We start from the raw sequence: 24,521 nt of genomic DNA on the forward strand, positions 1-24,521 counted from the left end.
CAGACTTCATCAGATGAAGGGTCTAGGGCCGAAACGTCAGCTTTTGTGCTCCTGAGATGCTGCTTGGCCTGCTGTGTTCATCCAGCTCCACACTTTGTTATCGCTGAATATAAAGTGCTGCTCCTCCATTTTCTGGGTGGTGTCATTGTCACCGTCACCTTGCTGCAGAGTTTCAGTGTTGGTCTCTGCAGATATTTTCTCATCAACCTATTCAAAGGTGTTGAGACAGAGGGGACTCAAAGCAAGGCTCCTCAATCAGAGGTAGGGCCACTGCAACACCCCACATAGAACAGAATAAAATAAGCTTCATTGTCAAATGCTCAAATGAGTAGGGAAAAGTTCATAAGTCACTATTTACAGCACCATCCTAGGTACAAAAGGTACCTCAGTACAGCTTCTTCAGTTACCAGATCTTAGAAAAATAGAGAAATTCAAAGTCCAGCATTGTGCAAATGGAAGTGCAGAACAACAACCTTCCAGCCCAGATTATCCTAGCACTGAGTGTCCAGTCTGCATTGGGCTTCACCTTGAGTTGCTGGAGAGTGGGACATTGCCCTGGAATCACCTGATACCAGGAATCTATGCTCAGGTACGCCAGACCAAGACCACCATATGCCACTGATACATTGCTACGTCACCTCCGTTCAAGCTTGAGGAATAGCACCTCGACTTCTGATTAAACACAATAGTTTACTCAACATTAGGTGTAACAATTCCTGTTAATACATCCTCTTCCATTTTATGCAGTTCCTTTTGCATGAGCCCATCTTAAACGTGATTTTACCTGCAGGCACAGCTGTTCATTATTCTGCCTTTCAAACCCATTTTGACATTTTTAAAATCAACTGTTATCTCCCCCTTTGACAATAGCAAAGTTCAGCAAAGACCGAAGATCCGAAATAGAAACAAAGCGTTGGACAGACTCGGCAGGTCCGGCAGGATGCCTGCAAAGATAAACAAAGTTGATGTATCAAGTCCAATGTGATCCTTGATAATGGGAACTGCAGATGCTGGACAATCCAAGATAACAGAGTGTGGAGCTGGATGAACACAGCAGGCCAAGCAGCATCTCAGGAGCACAAAAGCTGACGTTTCGGGCCTAGACCAATGCTGGCTCTCTGATGAAGGGTCTAGGCCCGAAACGTCAGCTTTTGTGCTCCTGAGATGCTGCTTGGCCTGCTGTGTTCATCCAGCTCCACACTTTGTTATCCAATAGGAAATATTTTGTCACGTAGCCACTGCTTTCGTTCATTAAAAGCATGACTACTTATTTTGTTCCTCCCGCCCCATTCATCTGCACAAATCTATAACATTTCTGACAGCACATGTGGAAAGAAAGCCGAGTTAAAATTTCAAGTCGAGTAACACTTATGCAGAATTAGTAGCGGCTCAAAAATAGATGGAGCTCAGAGGGATAAAGGTAGGCAGTTAAAAGGAGGAAGGAACCCTGATAATGCTTCTCGACCATTCATCCCATTATCAGTTTCTCTCCTGCCTTACTTTCCCAGCTCCACGTGCACTGCCGGCTACACAGCGGCTGCGCACTCCGCCCACACTACTACATCGTTGCTAGTAGCTCCATTCCATTGGCTGCACCTGCCCCAACAACCCGTCGGTCTAGACCCGCCCTTCTCCATCCCATTGGTTGAGCCTGGCTCCCCTTGCATAGTCTGTGGCCTCCACATGCCCCATCATACCGGCTCTAGCCCGTTCCTCTATTCCATTGGCTGCGACTGCCATTTCCCTCCCTTCCATTGGCCCGGACCCGGCACCCTTCCCATTGTCTGCAGCTGCATATTTTCCTCAATCCTATTGGCCCTGGCCCAGTGTTCTATTCCATTGGATGCATCTGCCAATTCCCTGCAACCCATTGGTCTGACGCTTCGCGCCACCCTATTGGCTGAGGTGCCTTCCCTTTCTCTGAGTGGCTCGAGCCTCGGCCCGGTGCGTTCCCATGGCAACAACCCGACGCCAAGCCCGAGACCTGGTTCCACCTGGAGGGTGAGAGGGATGGGAGCACCATGAGGGTGGGGGGGTGGTGAGGAGGACGGGACTTGGGAGAGTGGGTGACTCCGTGGAGGATGAGGAGGTGGAGAGGTTGAGTGCCCCAGTGGGGCGGTGAAGTGTAGAGGATGGGAATGGGGTGAAGGGTGAGAGCATCCGGGAGGGGGAGAGCAAACCACAGGGTGAGAGTGAAAGGGGTAAATGGAGCATTGCCTGAGCTATGTGTGGGTAGAGAGACTGACAGCCTCGGTGTTGGAACCACATTTAGGGAGGGTGGGGGTCAGTCAAAGGGATCTTTTATCAAGCCACCACCCCTCCTCCCAACCTCCCATACCTCCAACCTTCCCCGACCCTTCCCTCTTTCCTTCTCCTCCCCAACACAACCCTTTGTTGCACTCACTGTTAGCACTGAACACAGAAAGATGAGGCAATGCATGGTCTGTCGAATAAGTTGATCTCTACTTTTTTACATGTATCTCAGTACGCTGTTTTTATATAATGTCCTCTAATTTTTATCATGCATTGAACGACATCAGATAGGGATGTGGCGACAGAATGAGAATGACACTGGGCTAGTAATCCAACGGCTCAAGTGAGGGATTAGGACCTGAGTTCGAATTCCATCAAGGTGGTGGAATTTAAATTCCATTACTTGATAAATGTTTGGAATATGAAGCTGGTGACCATGGAAACATTGCTGACTATCATAAAAGCCTATCTGATTCACTCATGTCCTTTAGGACAAAATCTGCCATCCTTTTTACTTAGCCTAATTAAGCCTCCAGACAATATAGCTGACCCTTAAATCATAATCCACATGGTGCAAGAACAATTGGGAATTGCCAGTAATTCCCACATCCAATGAAAAAGTACAAAAAAAGACAAATGAAGTAATGATAACAAAGTGTGAAGCTGGATGAACACAGCAGGCCAAGCAGCATCTCAGGAGCACAAAAGCTGACGTTTCGGGCCTAGACCCTTCATCAGAGAGGAACTGAAATAACATATATGGTTCCTTAGAATTAACATAATACCAAATTCTGTGGTGTTGTTAGGAATAAAACCAATGTACGTTTGGAGAGAGATGACAATTTAATCAGTTGTTTCGGATTAGATTCAAACCTAGGTTGAAGAACTGTACAACAAAGTGTGGAGCTCAATGAACACAGCAGGCCAAGCAGCATCTCAGGAGCACAAAAGCTGACGTTTCGGGCCTAGACCCTTCATCAGAGAGGATCATGAAGGGTCTAGGCCCGAAAAGTCAGCTTTTGTGCTCCTGAGATGCTGCTTGGCCTGCTGTGTTCATCCAGCTCCACACTTTGTTATCTTGGATTTTCCAGCATCTGCAGTTCCCATTATCATTGAAGAACTGTATGTTGGGTTAACCCATTGTGCAATAATATTGAATATTTTTGTTGTAAGCACATTCGTTATAAATTAGTGTGTACATTTGAAATCTGTATCTGCTGTTGGTGATCTTTATTTTTCTGCTTTGTGCTTTACCATAAAAGAGACTGTTGATATAGTCCCATAGGTGGGTATACATATGGAGAACCCTGTAGTCGACTTCAAGACACGCAGTCCAGTGCCTGTGCAGATCACAGTACTAAGGGCCAGAAATTTGGTATGTATCTTCACTCTTCTCAGAGCTTGTATAATTGGGACATTTAAGGCTTTTCTACATGTAGCACATACATAACTTAAACAAAAGGTGACTGCCTTTGTGAGTTGATTCTGCAAAAGAAAGGCCTTGCATTTGCAGTGCCCCTCTGACAAACACATGGTGTTCCAAAGAACATTACAGTTAATGAAGTGCTCCATTGCTGTTATGTAGGAAACACAGCAGCTAATTTGCACACAGGATGCCCCACAAACAGCAATGTGATAATAACCAAACAATTTGTGTAACGTTGGTTCAAAATAGTGCTAGGGGATCCTCAAGAGGGCAGATAGAGATTGAATGAATGTTTCATGCAAAACACAGTGATAATGCAGTAATCCCTCAATATTGCACAGGAGTGTTAGAGATTCATTTTATACTCATCTCATGGAGTGAGATCTGAGCTTATAAACGTCTGACTCAAAGTTGAAAATACCATCACAGCTGATGCACATGATTTCTTTGCCAAAACCACCCCCTGCTTCAACAGCTATATAGAGAACTCATCCAAGCACTGGTGAAATGCGTGTTCGTGTATCCCAAGAGTTAATTAGTCCATTTCTCTCCTTGTTGCATCTACACAGTGCCAAGGATGAAAACATGGACTCAATGACTGGAAAATAATTGAATATAGTCATAAGATCCTTTGTTTTGGGATTAAAAAAAACTTATGCTCATACATTTTGGTGCTGCAGCATCATCCCTCTTATTTAACTGCCTTGTTAGTTTCCTATTTTGTTAACTACTGATATGGTGCAATGTGTGGTGGCTTGATAGTGAAGATCTTTTCTGTAGGGTTAGGGGAGTTCAAATCTAGATGGCATAGTTTAAACAAAAGCAGAAATTGCTGGAAATTCTCAGCAGGTCTGGCAGCATTTGTGGAGAGAAATCAGAGTGAACATTTTGGTTCCAGTGACCCTTCTACAGGGCATAATTTTAAGGTGAGAAGAGGAAGATTTACAAGAGTCCTGAGGGGCAACTTTTTCACACAGAGCAAGGTTCATATGTGGAATGAACTGCAAGAGGAAGTGGTAGTTGCAGTTACAGTTAGAACATTTAAAGGAGATTCGGACAGGTACATGAATAGGAAAGGTTTAGAGGAATATAGGCTAAATGCAGGCAAATGGGAATGGTTTACATTGGGAAACTTGGTCTGTTTCTGTTCTGTATGACACTATGATGTAGCTTAGTGGATAACAAAGTTGGAATACACATGAGTGTACTGAAACCAGCTGCTGTAATTCATTTTGCCTCATGAGAGTTGGCACAAGACTTCTCAGTTAACACTTGCACAAAAGCTTTGAATGCAACACGATGTTTCAAGTTGTAGCTTAGTGAGTAGGACTCTTGCTTCCGAGTTTCGGTCTCACTGCAGAATTTGAACACAAAGTTAGGGGTGATGCTGTATCATTGAAGGTGCATTTTGAATTCTTAAATCAAAGCTCCATTTGCTGGCAAGGTGGGTTTAAAAATCCCATTGCATTATTTTAAAGAAGAACAAGAGAGTTATTCTTGGTATCCTGAACAATGTTTATTACGGTGCAAAAAACCTGGTCATGACCACATTGTTGTTTCTGTGGGCTTAATGTGCACATGTTGGCTGCTGTTTATCCCACACAACAATTACACTTCAAAACTGCTTAATTGTTTGCAAAGCACTCTGAGATGTTGGTGGTCTTCATGATAAGGGTTTACAATACGCTTTTTTTCATTTTGGAAATTTGGATTTTAAAGTAGAAGTAAAATTGATTTGTGCTTTCAGTTCTGTAAAGGTAACCTTTTATAAAGAGATCAGAAAGTCATTTGAAACAGTGAAAAAAACATAATTTCCAAGAAATCATGCAACTCAAGTTCACTGCTCAGCAAGCTGCCTATGGATTTAATTGATAAAGTGTGCCCTATGCTGAATTCTATGCATACAGACAGACAAATGGTCAGAGGCCACAAGAAGTTTGAGTTCAGAGGTTTCAGTTCAGAATTGTTTCTTATCAATAGAAGGACAGGTTAGTTTAATGAGTCTCCAAGTTGTGAAAACTTATGTAGAAGTTTTCAAGTTAGCAAAACTGAAAAGAGGTCATTGAAATTAGAAAGAAGTCTGTAGGTATCAAACCTGGAAAGAGTTGAGTTAAGATCAGAATGATACTTCACTAGGATTGAATATAGGTAAGGGATATAATTGAGAAAAGGGTTGAATTTTTCTTTTTGAAATTTTCATTAAATTATTTCAAAGTGTCTTGTAGCAATGCTGTCACTTTACTAGGTTATTTTGTCTTCTTTTTTGATGAGAAGTTGAAGTAGCCATTGAATACCTCTTGAGTAAACAGCTTGAGAGGCCTCAGGCTTTTTTAACAGCCTTAATGGGTGTAGCCAGCTCTCACAGATCGAGATTTCTGGGTTTTGTTTTTTCAGTAAAATCAGAATCTCTTGAAGTCTCAAAAGAGTTGGAAACTTTGGTGAATGTCTTCTGGCTGCTATAGTCACTGAATTTTCTCTTGATGATTTTTCCTCCTGCATGTGAGAATCATCCTTTTTGCCAAGGGCTGTGCTTATGGGATGCTACTGTGTTGGAATAGTTAATTAGTAATACTTACTGTACCTACTATTCCAGTAAGTTTTCCAAGAGAGTTAAGTTATTCTAACTTCCGCTTTCTTTGGTTGTATTTTAACGACAGTGTTTAAATAAATTGTGTTTTGCTCAATGTTGAGTAGTTTAACCAGTGCATCCATTGGGAACAGATTCTTTATAATTGCCTTTAAAAATAAGAAAAAGTTAGGGTCTAGGCTACCTTCTTAAAATATATTCGGGGGCCTGGTCTGATCCGTAACAATCTACATATATCATGTTTTTGAAAATGTATTTCTTTTGTATAATAAAGACAAAGTCACCATGGCCCCAGTGGACTGTAGGGCCATACTCCCATTAGAGAGACGATTGGTGGCCAGTTTAACCTGAGGATCACCATGCCTCGGGTGCGGGGTGAGGTTGAGAAAGTCGAATCTTCATGGTAACCTCAACAGGTGTGGGAACTGAATCCATGCTGTTGGTGTTATTCTGCATCACAAACCAGTGATCTGAATGACTGAGCTAGTAAACTAATGTCCTTATTCTTGTGTTAAAAGAACACTGGCAGCTCATGTGAATATGTCAGTAACTAATTATCACAGTAACAAAACTATGAAGGCAAGTTTCACTTTGTGATCTGAGTTGTCGAGCATCATCATTAGTTGGGATCGTAACATTGTGTAAAGTGCTATATAAATGCAGGTTTTATATGAAAAAAATTATAAGAAAAAAGTCATGTCTAGTCTGTTTTATGTGCCTTACAGAAAGGGAGCAAAGGCGAGAGCCCAGTTACTTATGTCCGTGTGGAGTATAATAACTTGCAACTTGGAGACTCTGGAAAATTGCAGATGTCAGAAAATGAAATAGAGTACAACTTCACAACCAGCTTTGACTGCACGTTTGATGGGATTCAAGGATTAGACAACCTGGTGCACAAACCCGTAATTTGTGAGTTTCTACTCTAACTAATCATTGAATTACAAGCATTCATATACATAAGCATGTAGATGAATAATACTGCAACACATTAGAACTAAGATATTTCTAAGAAGAGAGATGCAAGCTATGTCATAATAACAGTGAAAGCTAAACTGTTAAAGTTAATATTATCATGGAACTGAACCAAGGAATATTTAATACTTGAATATAGTAACGTACCATTAAACTAGAGGACAGAGATTTAGCCGCTGCAATAACAGGGACTTCTAATGGTCAAGTGGAAACATGCAGTTTATGTTACAGAATATTCACAGTGTCTCTATATATTCAGAACTGACTTTGTTTTCTGAACATGACCACAATATTGGGTCTTTGTCAGCTGTTCAGATCAAAAGTTATTGAATTGTTAATTCTCTTTCTCTCTCACCAGAAGCTAAGAATTTTGAATATTTTCTACTCTTATTTAAAATTTCCACTTTTAAAATAGTTCTGAGCAGGTTTTGTAAGGTCAGAGAGGTTATCCTTCAATGATATGGCTTTGTATTTTGTTAAAAACCCAGTTAGATTGCATTAACAATAACATTTTCAAAGATTCTCACAGTGGGATTATCAGTGGATTTTCATGTTAATTCAACAATTTGTGACTGATTTCCATCTGTGAGGATTTCAACAGTGCATCCTATGGTGAGCTGGGAATCACTTGTAGCAAGATCTTGATTTCCATGTTTAACTGTGTATGCATAGCTGTCAGAAGTTGCTGTAAATTTAACAGATTAATGATGACATACACTTGAGTTCTGCTATCAGTAGAACTGCAAAATCTGGACCATTGTTTTACAGCCTGAATCAAATATTTTGCAATAAATTATTTAACAACAGTATATATTTATATGGTGTTTGTTCCAAGGTGCTACACAAAAATGTAAGCAGACAAAAATTGAAACCAAACCTAGAAGGTGATATCAGAGATTAAAGATAGCTTCATCATTTTGGAACGTTTATCTTTTTGCTGTTCTGTTGTCAAAGTATGCTGAGATAATTACTAATACTTTATTTTTAAATGTTTCTTCTTTATATGAAACTATAGTGACAGTAATTGAGGTTTTACCAAAAGAGAAGAAAAAAAAAGATGAGAAGATTGTTATCCTCGGCCAAGCCACAGTGGACCTTTTGCCCCTGGCTCAAGGTATGTGGTCTTGTGTGACACCACTTATTCTTCCAGTGAAACTGATAACACAAGGTACACACAGTTAATGTTGAATGTTCTCTTACCCTTAGGAGAATGTGCATTCACAAAGACCATGATGCTCCATCCTTTAGCAGGAACTGGTTTGGAGCAAACTGCATCAGAGGAAATAAAGGTAATCGTGTCCATAGACCAAAGTTTAATATGATTTGTCATTCTTATTTCTCTCCACTTATTTCTATCCACTTAACAATTAAGTTTGCACATTCTCCCCGTGTCTGCATGTGTTTCCTTGGGTGTTCTGGTTTCCTCCCACATTCCAAAGATATGCGGGCTAGGTGGATTGGCCGTGCTAAATTGTCTGTGCTGTTCAGGGATGTGGGTTAAAGGAGAGTGGGTCTGGATGGGATGCTCCAAGGGTTGGTGTGGACTTGTTGGGGTGAAGGGCCTGTTTCCACCCTGTAGGGATTCTATGAAATGAACAGTGCTGGAGAGGCTCGGCAGGTCTGGCAGTATCTGTTGAGGGAAGCACAGAGTTTTGGACTCTGTAAAAATTGTCTCCAGTTATAAGAAATCAGATTAGGCCATATAACCTCTTGAACCTGCTTTTCTGTTCAATAAGGTCATGGCTGATTTGATGTAACCTCAAATGCACACAATTGTTCAACCTCTGCCTCTGCCCTAAAATTATTCAAGGACTCTGCTTCTACAACCTTTTTCGGAAGAGAATTTCCCTAATCTCAGTTTTAAGTGGGCAACCCATAACTTTAGATTGTCGCATTGGAGAACACCTCCTCTCCTCATCCATCTTGTCAAAACTCCCCAGGATGTTATATCCCTATATTTAATCATTCATGGGATGCAGACGTCACTAGCTAAGCTAGCATTTATTGCCCAGAGGGCAAGTAAGAGTCAGCCACATTGCTGTGGGTTTGGAGTCACACATAGGCCATGTGAGGACAGGTATGTCCTTATCTAAAAGGCACGAGTAAACAGTGTTTTCTGTGACATTCAGCAATGGTTTTAAAGTGAACATTGGATTTGTAATTCCAGATTCTATTGAACTCAGATTCCATCATCTGCCATGGCAGGATTTGAACCTGGATCACCAGAGCATTTCCTGAGTTTCGGGATTAATAATTTAGTGATAATGCCACTAATCCATCACCTCATGATAATTCTCCAGCTGACTTTCTGAAATGTAATACTTAGTACTAGTCTGAACAAAGAGGTTTAGCCCTATTAGGGAGTGTGAGGTAATTCTCCAGAAGAAAGAAAAAAAACTGAAATCAAGGGACATTCAGTCTTTATGATGTTATTAGCCATTGAATAAGTATTGTTAACAGATTATCTGCCATTTCAGTTCAAGATAGGAAGAGTGTGATAGGGGGACTTGGGGTAAGGGGAGATCTAAGAGACTGAAGAAACAAATGAAATAAAACTTGTCCTGTCTATAACCAAATCATTTAACGTTTTGCTTAGAAACCAGAATGTCAGAAACCATCAAACTGTTTTTAAAAATAAGTTTGTTATATGTGTTAAATCAAAACAAGTATGATTAGCATAATAATTTTGTGTCATCCAGTCTCAGGTGGATATTGCTGTGTCCGTCCCAGAACCATTGCTTTCTGATGCCCAGTTAGAACAGTCAAATCTTCTCAGGATCACAACAGAGTCTGCCTACTCAGTACCTGATATCTGGGCCCTCACTGGGCCACAGTTTAACTATATGGTTTCTCTGTTTCTGCCAACAGCTACTTCGGTAAGTAAAGGGACCCATTACTTTGGAATGTACTAGCCACGTCAGTCTTTCTTGACTTTGACTAAACAGCACTGAAACAGGCCACTCAGATCTTTCATATTGGGGTTTACCTTCCACATGAACATCCTTACATTTTACTTCACCCATCCTATCAACATATCTTTCTATTCTTTTCTTCCTTATACCACCTAGCTGCCCGTTAATTGTGTCATTGATTCACACCTTAACCACTCTATGTTATTGTGTGTTATATATATTCTTGCCATTTTTGAAAGAACTTTCTTTTGAATTTAATAAGAGTTTTACTTATGACCATCAATGTCATGGTCCCTGGTTTTGGAGTAAGGATATGTTTTACAGGATAGCATTGACCCTCATGCTTCTATATGTGTCAGAAACTTGGCCAACCCGATGGGCACTTCAAAGCCCTGGATGCCTTCACAAGATCCTTTAAATCTATTGGCAATAAACACTGTTCAACAACAACCTCCTTTCCCCAACTAACCTGTCCAGCATTGGGACAGTAATCACTCAAAATCAGCTGCACTGGGCATAACATGTCGCTCGTGTGCCTCAGCAGGATCCTGAAGCAACTGCTCAGTTTGGAACACAGTTGTGGCAGGAGATTCCAGGAGGACAATGGAAGTGCTTTAGTTATGTCCGCAAATCATCCTGTAGACAATGATGACTCAAAGATCAAGGCCAAAGGCTCCGCCACCTCCTCCCCAGCTTCCCAGACAATCCTCAGAAAAATTCCATCTGGCCCAGGATATTTATCTATCTCTACACCTTCTAGAATTGATAAGACCTCCTCCTTACTAACCTCAATCCTTTCAATTCTAGTAGCCCGTAACTCAGTCTTCTCCTCTACAATATACTCCTTTTCCTGAGTGGAAACAGATGAGAAATATTCGTTTAGCACCTCTCTGATCTCCACAGGGTTCTCACACAACTTCCCACTTCTGTCTTTGACTGTCCCTATTCCTACCCTAGTCATCTTCTTATTCCTCACATACCTAAAGAAAGCTTTAGGGTTCTCCTTTATTCTACTTGCCAATGTCTGCTCATGTCTCCTCCTTGCTCTTCTTAACCGTCTCTTTAATTCCTTCCTAGCTAATCTGTAACTCTCCATCGCCTCATCTGAACCATCTTGTCTCATCGTCACATAAGCCTCCTTCTTCCGCTTAACAAGAGACACAGTTTCTTTAGTAAACCACGGTTCCCTTACCTTATCACTGCCCTCCTGCCTGACAGGGACATACCTATCAAGGACACGCAATATCTGTTCCTTAAACCAGCTCCACATTTCGATTGTCCCCATCCCCTGCATTTTGCTACCCCATTCTATGCCTCCTAAGTCTTGCCTAATGGCATTATAATTGCCCTTCCCCCATCTATAACTCTTGCCCTGTGGCATGTTCCTATCCCTTTCCACCGCTAAACTAAACGTAACTGAATTATGGTCAATCTCTCCAAAGTGCAGACTTAGCACTAAATCAAACACCTGGCCTGGTTCATTACCAAGTACCAGATCCAGTGTGGCCTCCCCTCTTGTCGGCCCTTCAACACACTGTGTCAGGAAACCCTGCTGCACACATTGGACAAAAGCTGATCCATCCGACGTACTAGAGTTATAGCATTTCCAGCCAATGTTAGGGAAGTTAATGTTAGTCCTTTCACTCCTGCCCAGAATAGTTTTGCCGATCCTCACATCCACATCCCTGGAACTTTGCAGGGGCCTATAAAAAACTCCCAGCAGTGTTACCTCTCCTCTCCTGTATCTGACCTCAGTAGACGAGTCCTCATCAAAAGTTCTTTCAGCCACCGTTATACTGTCCTTGACTAACAAAGCCACACCTCCCTCTCTTTTATCACCTTCCCTGATCTTAATGAAAGATCTAAACCCGGGAACCTGCAACATCCATTTCTGACCTTGCTCTATCCATGTCTCCGAAATGGCCACAACATTGAAATCCCAGGTACCTATCCAAGCTGCAAGCTCATCTATCTTATTCTGGATACCCCTGGTGTTCAAGTAGACGCATTTCAAACCAGCTTGCTGTCTGCCAGCACACTCCTGTGACAGTGAGATCCTGTCCATGTCCTCCCTACTCTCTTCCTCCCGTGTACTGGAACTACACCACAGTTTCCCATCACCCTGCTGAGCTAGTTTAAATCCACCCGAATAGCACTAGCAAATTTCCCACCCAGGATATTAGTACCCCTCTGGTTCAAGTGGAGACTGTCCTGTTTGTAGAGGGCCCACCTTTCCCAGAATGAGCCCAGAATAACTACAGGAATCAGACTATAAAGATTCATTCCTCATGCCTAGAATAGATGAGTTTTGAACTTTTGGTCTTTGAGAATGCGGGAGAAGATATTTATGATGAAGCAACATGTACTACACATAGCTATGAGTTCTACAGTTTAGAACCAGAAGGGTGTGATGTGAGAGCTCAGGGGATACACATCAATACGTGTCCTGATCATGTAGAATGTAAAAAGTAATCTCATGGGGATGATTTGCCCCAAGTAGGCTCAGAGATAGATTATTGATCAGCAGAGTCAGATGACTAAAAAGTGGGACATGCAGGTAAGTCAGTTGGAAAATATGCACACAGGCTAGACGTCCAAGCTGAGTGGGCGATAGATTGGCAGCAGGGGTTACAAGATTGGAGAACTGGAGACTTGCAGATTTGGGGGATTCATTCTGGAGGAAAAGGTTGAGCAGAGAGGATTTCTGGTGGTCGCCCTGATAGGAGTAATCCAGACAGATCGCAAAATGAGAAAAAATGACCTCAGCGCAATCGGATAAAAGTGTTTATGGGTACCAGCAGAATTAAAGGTAGAGTTACAAAAGAAACTAAGCTAAGAGAGTGATGGAAAAAAATTAGGATTTTGTGGTCTCCAAGCTACCTACACTTTCTCTTCTAAAGCATCTGCCCAAACCACAGGAATGGGAGAATACCTCAAATATATGCTGTATGTTGGTTCAAAAAAATGAAAAAACAAAAAAAAAACACAGAAATAAATCATTCTATTGGATCATGCAGTCTGGAGAAAGTGATGACTTTATGTAAAGTGTTGTGATCGCATGTGATGTTATCACTGGATAGGGTGGTTGTCAGACAGAAATCTGTCTTGATAGAACATATGTTATGTTTTATGTTTTGCCTTAATGAGTTGAGGCTGTTCACCTTAGGGAAGAGAAGGTTGAGAGAAGATTTGATGCAAGTGTTCAAAATCAGAAGGGGTCTCAGACGAGTAGAAAATATAGAAAATAGAAAAGGCTTGAGATCCAGAAGACAGTGATTTAGGGTGAATAGCAAATGAACCAAAAGTAACATGAGGAATAACTTGTATACAGAGTGTGATTGAAACTTGGATGCACCATTTTAGCATGTGGTGCAAGCAGTGTTAATTTCAAATAGAAATGGATATTGATCTGAGGAGAAAAAGAAAAATCCCAGGCTACTGATTGAACAGACTCTCTTTCTGTAGCCTATTGGTTATCATATTTGCCTCAGATGTGAATGGCCAACATTTTGAAATCGGGCAGAGAGTCTCTCATGGTACAATGGTAGTGTCCCTATCTTTGAGCCAGAATGTTTATGTACAACTTGCAGTGCCTTGGTTTGTCATAACCTGTCTGAACAGGTTGATTAAAAATAATAATTATACAGCAAATGAACAAGGGATTGGAGCTAGTTGAGCTGTTCTTGCAAAAATCTGACATGAACACGACAGGCTAAATACTATCCTTCTGTGCTGTAATTTTTCCATGATTCTAGTCTGTGTTTGATTTACTTATCTGGTGGCTTTCACAAAGACCCTGAAATTCTACAGTGCGTTGTTTTAGAATCTTGGTGTCCTGCATGCATTAATTTGATAAGTTGTTGACTGATTTACAATTATTCAATTCACATTATTTCATGACTCTTAACTGGATTGCATTTCAGAAGGAATTTCGTGTGTTATTTACTAACGGGATTCTGAAAGGGGAAAAGGAGCCCAGCATCAGACCAAAGAGATGGCCAGTAGGCAACATCACTGCAATTGGAGCCCAAAATATCCCAGATTCTTTCATAGAGATTAGTCCTTTTGAGGATGAGAATGGGGAATTAAATCGCAAAGAGGTAGGACACAGTTGAAAATAGTGTTTCTTGATGATCAGTGCTGGGTGCTCCTATTACTTAGCAGTAACTTAAACTATTTGGACTTGGGAATCATAAGTATAATTTCAACATTTCAAAATTGAGGGCTGTAACAACCAGTTAATGCTGAGGAAAACAAACAACATACAGGAATTGAGCATTAATAAACTTTCAGAATGGGTGCTGAGTTAGCGAATGAACTTCAATACCAATATTGTTTCAGAGATAGTAGGAACTGCAGAACTGCTGGAGAACCTGAGATAACAAGGTGTAGAGCTGGATGAACACAGCAGGCTAAGCAGCATCAGAAGAGCAAAATCAGAGGAGCAAACGCCTTCTACCCTAGAGAAAAGACCTTTGCTAACCTTTCTGAAGAAGGGTCTAGGCCCAAAACAGCAGTCTTCTTGCTCCTCTGATGCTGCTTGGCGTCTGTGTTCATCCAGCTCTGCACCTTGTCATCTTCAATACCAATATGTTGTTATGACCAAGGCAGGAGGTGTACACTGTTGTTCTACTATTTGAGTAAAAATGTAAAACAAAAATAGATTTTTCCAGTGAGAGATGCCAGTTTAATACCTTATCTCTGTCAGGTTTTAATTAAAAAAATTAAGTTGAAATAACTGGCTGACATACACAGTCAATAATATGAATTTATTCCTCTAAATAACCTAAAACACAAGCATACCCTTCAGAAAAGAGAGGTAAAAAGGGATTTCTCACTGCAGAGGTTGTGTTAAAAAAGACAATTATGGCCATTAGAGTTATTCTTGAAGGCAAAGTAGGTGTAAAATATTTTGAAATCTGACATTTTGATGTACTAGCATGTGTGTTCAAGTTGTTAACCACGCACAGTTGTCTCAGGTTTCTTGACAGATACAGAAACACAACATTGACATATACTACATTCTTGCAATCGCAGTTGCAAAAGAACAGTAGTTTCACCCTAGATAATAAAATGTGAGGCTGGATGAACACAGCAGGCCAAGCAGCATCTCAGGAGCACAAAAGCTGACGTTTCGGGCCTAGACCCTTCATCAGAGAGGGGGATGGGGGGAGGGAACTGGAATAAATAGGGAGAGAGGGGGAGGCGGACCGAAGATGGAGAGTAAAGAAGATAGGTGTAGAGAGTGTAGGTGGGGAGGTAGGGAGGGGATAGGTCAGTCCAGGGAAGACGGACAGGTCAAGGAGGTGGGATGAGGTTAGTAGGTAGCTGGGGGTGCGGCTTGGGGTGGGAGGAAGGGATGGGTGAGAGGAAGAACAGGTTAGGGAGGCAGAGACAGGTTGGACTGGTTTTGGGATGCAGTGGGTGGGGGGGAAGAGCTGGGCTGGTTGTGTGGTGCAGTGGGGGGAGGGGATGAACTGGGCTGGTTTAGGGATGCAGTAGGGGAAGGGGAGATTTTGAAACTGGTGAAGTCCACATTGATACCATATGGCTGCAGGGTTCCCAGGCGGAATATGAGTTGCTGTTCCTGCAACCTTCGGGTGGCATCATTGTGGCAGTGCAGGAGGCCCATGATGGACATGTCATCAAGAGAATGGGAGGGGGAGTGGAAATGGTTTGCGACTGGGAGGTGCAGTTGTTTGTTGCGAACTGAGCGGAGGTGTTCTGCAAAGCGGTCCCCAAGCCTCCGCTTGGTTTCCCCAATGTAGAGGAAGCCGCACCGGGTACAGTGGATGCAGTATACCACATTGGCAGATGTGCAGGTGAACCTCAGCTTAATGTGGAATGTCATCTTGGGGCCTGGGATGGGGGTGAGGGAGGAGGTGTGGGGACAAGTGTAGCATTTCCTGCGGTTGCAGGGGAAGGTGCCGGGTGTGGTGGGGTTGGAGGGCAGTGTGGAGCGAACAAGGGAGTCACGGAGAGAGTGGTCTCTCCGGAAAGCAGACAGGAGAGGGGATGGAAAAATGTCTTGGGTGGTGGGGTCGGATTGTAAATGGCGGAAGTGTCGGAGGATAATGCGTTGTATCCGGAGGTTGGTAGGGTGGTGTGTGAGAACGAGGGGGATCCTCTTGGGGCGGTTGTGGCGGGGGCGGGGTGTGAGGGATGTGTCGCGGGAAATGCGGGACACCAAAAATCGTAAGTACAACAAACTCACTGGCCCCTGCCACCCACAAGAGGATTCCTGCGCCTCCCAAATCCCGACTCTGTCCCTGCCCCTCCCCCACCATGCACCCGCCGCCATTGACCATGAGGACACGGCCAAAGACCCCACCGATGAAGTCACATCCGCCTCCGCCGGCCACAGAACTTCCGGAACCGCTGCTGCAGTCACCACCTCCACGTCCAGGTACTACAGCCCACACACCACCCTCACCTCAGCTGCTGCCGCCCACCCCGATCCTCCCACCGCCGAGGCAACCCCGCCCACGGTCGACGCCGACGCAACCCCGCCCACGGTCGACGCCGACGGAACCCCGCCCACGGCCGATGGAACCCCGCCCACGGCCGACGACCTCATCGCTCCGCCCACAACCTCCACAGCCTGCAACCCCAGAGGAGACAGCCACCCTGAGCCCTGCCGAATCTTCACCAACCCCCAGACCTCCCACTGACTGAGGACGAACGGTCAGTCCTTAGCAAGGGGCTCACCTTTGTCTCCCTACAACCACACATCAACGAATACCAGTCACGGTCGGACATAGAGCAGTTTTTCCGCTGTCTTCGCCTCCATGCCTACTTCTTCAACCGGGAACCCAACCCTCCCTCCACTGACCCCTTCACCCGCTTCCAACACAAGTCCTCCTCCTGGACAACACCCCCAGGCCTCCTACCCTCCCTCGACCTCTTCATCTCCAACTGCCGTCGAGACATTAACCGCCTCAACCTCTCCACCCCTCTCACCCACTCCAACCTCTCCTGCGCAGAACGGCAGCCCTCCACTCCCTCCGCTCCAACCCCAACCTCACCATCATACCCGCAGACAAGGGTGGCGCAGTGGTAGTATGGCGCACTGACCTCTACATCGCCGAGGCCAGATGCCAACTCTCCGACACCACCTCCTACCGCCTCCTCGATCATGACCCCACACCCGAGCACCAAACCATCATCTCCAACACCATTCACGACCTCATCACCTCAGGGGACCTCCCACCCACAGCCTCCAACCTCATTGTTCCCCAACCCCGCATGGCCCGTTTCTATCTCCTTCCCAAAATCCACAAACCTGCCTGCCCTGGTCGACCCATCGTCTCAGCCTGCTCCTGCCCCACCGAACTCATCTCCACCTATCTGGACTCCATTTTCTCCCCTTTGGTCCAGGAACTCCCCACCTACGTCCGTGACACCACCCACGCCCTCCACCTCCTCCAGGACTTCCAATTCCCTGGCCCCCAACACCTCATATTCACCATGGACGTCCAGTCCCTGTACACCTGCATTCCGCATGGAGATGGCCTCAAGGCCCTCCGCTTCTTCCTGTCCCGCAGGCCCGACCAGGCCCCCTCCACCGACACTCTCATCCGCCTAGCTGAACTCGTCCTCACACTCAACAACTTCTCTTTTGACTCCTCCCACTTCCTACAGACTAAGGGGGTGGCCATGGGCACCCGCATGGGCCCCAGCTATGCCTGCCTCTTTGTAGGTTACGTGGAACAGTCCCTCTTCCGCACCTACACAGGCCCCAAACCCCACCTCTTCCTCCGGTACATTGATGACTGTATCGGCGCCGCCTCTTGCTCCCCAGAGGAGCTCGAACAGTTCATTCACTTCACCAACACCTTCCACCCCAACCTTCAGTTCACCTGGGCCATCTCCAGCACATCCCTCACCTTCCTGGACCTCTCAGTCTCCATCTCAGGCAACCAGCTTGTAACTGATGTCCATTTCAAGCCCACCGACTCCCACAGCTACCTAGAATACACCTCCTCCCACCCACCCTCCTGCAAAAATTCCATCCCCTATTCCCAATTCCTCCGCCTCCGCCGCATCTGCTCCCACGATAAGACATTCCACTCCCGCACATCCCAGATGTCCAAGTTCTTTAAGGACCGCAACTTTCCCCCCACGGTGATCGAGAACGCCCTTGACCGCGTCTCCCGCATTTCCCGCGACACATCCCTCACACCCCGCCCCCGCCACAACCGCCCCAAGAGGATCCCCCTCGTTCTCACACACCACCCTACCAACCTCCGGATACAACGCATTATCCTCCGACACTTCCGCCATTTACAATCCGACCCCACCACCCAAGACATTTTTCCATCCCCTCCCCTGTCTGCTTTCCGGAGAGACCACTCTCTCCGTGACTCCCTTGTTCGCTCCACACTGCCCTCCAACCCCACCACACCCGGCACCTTCCCCTGCAACCGCAGGAAATGCTACACTTGTCCCCACACCTCCTCCCTCACCCCCATCCCAGGCCCCAAGATGACATTCCACATTAAGCTGAGGTTCACCTGCACATCTGCCAATGTGGTATACTGCATCCACTGTACCCGGTGCGGCTTCCTCTACATTGGGGAAACCAAGCGGAGGCTTGGGGACCGCTTTGCAGAACACCTCCGCTCAGTTCGCAACAAACAACTGCACCTCCCAGTCGCAAACCATTTCCACTCCCCCTCCCATTCTCTTGATGACATGTCCATCATGGGCCTCCTGCACTGCCACAATGATGCCACCCGAAGGTTGCAGGAACAGCAACTCATATTCCGCCTGGGAACCCTGCAGCCATATGGTATCAATGTGGACTTCACCAGTTTCAAAATCTCCCCTTCCCCTACTGCATCCCTAAACCAGCCCAGTTCATCCCCTCCCCCCACTGCACCACACAACCAGCCCAGCTCTTCCCCCCCACCCACTGCATCCCAAAACCAGTCCAACCTGTCTCTGCCTCCCTAACCGGTTCTTCCTCTCACCCATCCCTTCCTCCCACCCCAAGCCGCACCCCCAGCTACCTACTAACCTCATCCCACCTCCTTGACCTGTCCGTCTTCCCTGGACTGACCTATCCCCTCCCTACCTCCCCACCTATACTCTCCTCTCCACCTATCTTCTTTACTCTCCATCTTCGGTCCGCCTCCCCCTCTCTCCCTATTTATTCCAGTTCCCTCCCCCCATCCCCCTCTCTGATGAAGGGTCTAGGCCCGAAACGTCAGCTTTTGTGCTCCTGAGATGCTGCTTGGCCTGCTGTGTTCATCCAGCCTCACATTTTATTATCTTGGAATCTCCAGCATCTGCAGTTCCCATTATCTCTGATAGTAGTTTCACCCTTAAGTTTTTTTTAGAGAGGAGCGATCAGCTGTGCAACGCTTTCTCACAGACTTCTTGTTGCCTAATTGCAGATGTCAAAGTACTTTCCAGCCAACAGATGTTCTGATGAAGAGTCACCAGATTCAAAACGTTAACTCTGCTCTGTTCTCACAAATGCTGCCAGACATGTTTGACTTTTTCCAGAAATTTCTTGTTTTTGTTACTGTTCAAACAGGTGTGCACAACAGTTATCACCAGTTAACAGTTATCACCAGTCAAGCGATTTCTTTGAAGCCTTACTAAAAAATCTCCAATATCCCGTTCAATTGTGTGTGAGAGCACTCTGGTTATCATAACCCCTACTTTATCCACAGTGACCTTTCAATGATCACCTTTAAAGAAACTACTCCAGATATTATCATAAAGTTTGAAGTAAGTCCATTTTTCCAGGATGCTTCAAAACTTAAGCACTCCAAGAAATATTATAGATTGATGTATTAGATTTTGGTGAGATGAACTAAGGGCAGAAGTTATATCGTTAATTGTAGAGCCCTAGATGGTGCTGTCAAACAGAGAGACCTAGGTGTTCTGATACATACTTCTTTGAAAGTTGCATCACAGGTAAACAGGGTAGTTAAGAAGGCGTTCAGCACACTTACCTTCATTGCTCAAAACCGTTGAGTATAGGAGTTGGGACGGCAGGTTACAGTTGTGCAGCATGTTGGTGAAGCCACTTTTGGAGTACAGTGTACAGTCCTAGTCACCGTGGTATTGGAGGGATATTATTAAACTAGAGATAGTTCAGAAAAGATTCAAAAGGATGTTGCCAGGCCTGGAGGCTTTGAGTTATAAGGATAGGCTGGAACTTTTCTCACTGGAACGTAGGAGGTTGAGGGGTGTCCTTATAGAGGTTTATAAAATCATGTGGGGCATAGATAAGGTGAATAGCAAAGGTCTTTTCTCTAGGGTAGAGGAGTTTAAAAACTAGATGGCATACTTTTAAGGTGAGAAGAGAAAGATTTAAAAGGGGCAACATTTTCACACAGTGAGTGGTTAGTATATGGGATGAACTGCCAGAGGAAGTGGTAGATGTAGGGGCAGTTACAAAATTTGAAAGATATCTGGACAGGTACATGAATAGGGAAGCTTTAAAAAATATGGGTCAAATATAGGCAAATGGGACTAGTTTAATTTAGGAAACTTATGACCCCTTTCTTGGCTCCAATGGTGACAGGCTAGGATGTGGAAATTAGGTAGGAGAAATAGTGGACATCCATTTGGAAAACTTCCTGAAACATTTCCACAGCCATGGAAACTTCCCAAGGTGGCCTGAGAAGCAGTGTGCTGTGCCCAGGCGTCCTTGGAGGGGCAGCATGCAGAGTCTAGTAATACTTCCAATGCTTTTAGAGAGCACGGTGGGCATGACAAGGAGTAGAGTGCTTTATCTCCTCTTCCAACTCTATTTGATTTAGTATATTTCCTACGTCTTGCTCACCTTTGATGGTCTGCATTGCTCTTGACGGGTTTTGCACGTAACTTAATCAACTGGAGAACGCGTGATTTACTGGTGGTGGTTACTTATGTGGAAACGTACCACCAGTGATTTAGTAATGGCAAGAAAAAATATTCATATGCATGTAAGAGCAGTTCTTGTTATGAAAATGCAGCAGTTTGGCTGTCAAACTACTGATGCAGACAGCCAATTTGCTTTGTTAAAGTTAGAGATGATTTAATTGCTTCATTAGCAGTCAGTGGAGCAGTAGCTCCTCCACTTGCTCTTCCCCACCCAACCTGGCACCGATTTCCCCACCACCATCCAGGAGCCATTTGAAAGCTGCTCACACTGACAGGAGTAAATGAAAACTATTTACAGGGAGAATTAAACAAGCCAAGCCTTATCTTTGTCATTTATAAACATCAATCAGGTGACTGAAAGTAACTGAGGTGCCTGAAATGACAGATAGTCGCATTTTAATGAGGCACATAGAACTGCTTGAACTGAAAGTAACTGAGGTGCCTGAAATGACAGATAGTCGCGTTTTAATGAGGCACATACAACTGCTTGAACTGAAAGTAACTGAGGTGCCTGAAATGACAGATAGTCGCGTTTTAATGAGGCACATACAACTGCTTGAACTGAAAGTAACTGAGATGCCTGAAATGACAGATAGTCGCGTTTTAATGAGGCACATACAACTGCTTGAACTGCTTAATTTGCTTTCAACAGGAATTAACGCCCCTGATAATAGCAAATGGATATTCCAATCTACTTGATATGGACCACTGTTCAATTTAAGTTTGAACAGTTTGTGCGGTGGGCATTCTATTTAGATATACTATTGCATATAGAGAGATAGTCTATGTGCAACAAGAGAAACATGTGGGATTATTTGTCTCTATTTTTCAGGATTTGGCATTTAGGACAGAGGCAGAAGGTGACAAGAAGCATGTCACATGGAACATAGAGAGACGCTGTTTTATGGAGCCTGAGGCTTTGATAAGGTAGCAACCGTAAATCGATAACCATAATCTCAATTCCTGGAATTGAGATCAGCAGTGTTTTTATGTTATTTGTGGACTGTGAAATTAATCTGGCCCAAACTGATAGATTAAAAGCCTACTTTATGGTAGCCATGAAAACCTATATGGAATTAATTTATGGAATTGCAGACAAGTTCAGAGAACAAAACATAGTTAAAAAATGGGTCTTTTTGCTCTCGACATTGAGAAGCTCTTTGCCAGCCAAACTTCCAACTTTAACCCCAATGTCCACAATATTCGGTGCTTGGGAAAAACCCTCTCTGTGTTTCCAATCTACCCATGTCAGTGTCTTTTGCCTGACTAAAATTTGCCTTTTTCCAGGTGATTACCTGCACTTTTGATTGTTCCTTATAATTTCTGATAAGTAGTCTAAAGCTAATATTGTGATCATTAGTCTCCCATTCCCTCACTTTATGTTTCTTTTCGCTGCCTTTCTGTCACCCTTTCAGTACTCTATTAGCAATAAGATCCTAATCCTAATCCTAAACCTTTGGCTGTTCTGTGGAACAAACTGTTTTTAAATTGTGTTGCTAAAATGGAGGAGGAGATTCATCTGAGATAACAAAGTGTGTAGCTGGATGAACACAGCAGGCCAAGCAGCATCTTAGAAGCACAAAAGCTGATGTTTTGGGCCTAGACCCTTCATCAGAGAGGGTTTCATCAGGAGATTCATCTGCTCTGGGTTGGTTACTCACGGGGTAAAAGAGAGGAGAAAATGACAAATTGAATATCTAAGAGGAATCTTTTTCTTGATTTATGAAAATCAATTTCTTTCAGACTGCAGAAGTACATAGCTGAATCCATGTACATCCCTGTGGAGATAAAGCGTATACCGTTAGCCCTTCCAACTAAGGCAGGAGGAAAAACCAGCAAAATTGAAAAGGTCAGTAATTTATTTACAGAAGTTTATTGAGAAAGGGGGAAGGAGAACATTGAGAGGCTGTCTTTATTATCCAACATACCACTCGTATAAACTTAGTATGGCTGTCTTATGTAATGATTACCCATTGGAAAATATCTGCTCATCCTTCCTATTTTAGTTACATCCTAGATCCTAGGGCATCCACATCGCTTGTGATGTTGCACGACTGTAAAAAATTAGGGCTTGACTTTAAACTGTTCTGAGCATTCTCCAGTGCCATCTAGCCTGGGAAATTAACCAGCTGTAAAATCTGCATTCCTAGTCTACAGCATGATTTCTTGGAACTAGGCTGTTACAAAATGACATTCAAAGCAGCCTAATGATATTTTCCATTTATACCTCATTGCTCACCACAAAACATCTTATGATTGTTTCAGTCATCCACAAGTTGCTTGCAGCACATACCTATCAATGGCTGTATTTAGTTATGTACGCCACAGTTTTTCATTTTAGTATACTCCTAAAATATCAATTTAGATCATTTAAATTTTACTGTGGAGAAAGGATATCAGCCTGCTCATACATTCCTGGGATTATTGCCCATTCCGTTCCATTGTAGGGATTTCTTTGCAAAATCACACATACTGGGTCCTTTTGCTTAGGTAATACAAAGAACTACAATTATTTAACTTATAGGCCAGATTTCTGTACCATTTCTGTACTGAGAATGTTTTTTAAATAATTGTAAGAGCACAACACACTGAATATTTTGTCAAAATAACTTTATTTCTGTATTTTATATCACAGAAAAATGTGTTCTCTTGCCCTGTCTCTTAAGTTTCTTGTCACTTATGACTGGATATACATATTGGATTCAAAAATACAAATTATATGTAGGTAGCAATGAATCTGCAAAATAAATTTTGATTAAATTTTCCAACTATACACTACAGCCAATGTTCAGAAAATGTAGGCTGTTACCAAAAAATGTAATAAATCATGAAATTGATTACATTTTTCCATGAAATGATCAGATAATTAAACATCTTAATTTATACTTTCGTGGGATGTGGATGTCACTGGCAAGACTACTGGTGACAGATGTGCTACAGAAGGTAAAGCAGTACAGCACCGTGACTTGGAGCTACATAGAAGTGTGGTGAGGACTGTAGCTTTATACGATAAGAGTATGGTTTGTGCTTTAAGGTGGTGGTTGCGTGTTTGCAGTGCCTGCCAAATGAGTTTGTTTTAGAAAGCCTATTGTCCACTTCCATGTGAATATGAATGTTGTCATTTTCTCAGAGGACCCATTAGGGAGAGACAACTGGTGATGTGTTTAGCCAGACAGTAACTCTGCCTCAGGTGAGGGGTGAGATTGAGAAAGCATGTCTTCATGGTGACCTCAGCCGGTGCAGAATTTGAAGACATACTGTTGGTATCACTCTCTATCACAAACCAGCTGACCAGCCAACTGAGTGTATAGTGGCATCAAATGTGATGACATATCACAGCATGTAATTGCTTGACAGCATTCAGCTTGGTTCCCTCAATGATAATGCTTGGTGGTCTGTATTCTTCTGGGGGTGCAGGTTGATGCAGGATTTCGATTTTCATTACATTGCTTTTTTGGTTTAAAGACTGGTGACCCCTTGAAAAAATGTC

General features: G+C 43.7%; 1 protein-coding gene across 2 annotated transcripts in view; it reads left to right on the forward strand.

The window, feature by feature from the left end:
• The first annotated feature begins 1,921 nt into the window (after window positions 1-1,921).
• cfap70 (cilia and flagella associated protein 70) overlaps window positions 1,922-24,521 on the forward strand; it is a 91,016-nt gene continuing 68,416 nt past the window's right edge. The window contains exons 1-9 of one of the 2 annotated variants that reach the window (XM_048552364.1): window positions 1,922-2,001; window positions 3,516-3,628; window positions 6,992-7,175; window positions 8,254-8,352; window positions 8,445-8,527; window positions 9,938-10,114; window positions 14,074-14,250; window positions 21,864-21,958; window positions 22,775-22,880. In XM_048552364.1, the coding sequence (XP_048408321.1) occupies window positions 3,551-3,628; window positions 6,992-7,175; window positions 8,254-8,352; window positions 8,445-8,527; window positions 9,938-10,114; window positions 14,074-14,250; window positions 21,864-21,958; window positions 22,775-22,880 (999 nt within the window). In that variant the 5' untranslated portion in view covers window positions 1,922-2,001; window positions 3,516-3,550. The remainder of the gene's footprint in view (window positions 2,002-3,515; window positions 3,629-6,991; window positions 7,176-8,253; window positions 8,353-8,444; window positions 8,528-9,937; window positions 10,115-14,073; window positions 14,251-21,863; window positions 21,959-22,774; window positions 22,881-24,521) is intronic. The other variant, XM_048552363.1, reaches the window with a different exon arrangement.

The sequence above is a fragment of the Stegostoma tigrinum genome, chromosome 23 (assembly GCF_030684315.1).
Source record: "Stegostoma tigrinum isolate sSteTig4 chromosome 23, sSteTig4.hap1, whole genome shotgun sequence".
NCBI lineage: Eukaryota > Metazoa > Chordata > Chondrichthyes > Orectolobiformes > Stegostomatidae > Stegostoma > Stegostoma tigrinum.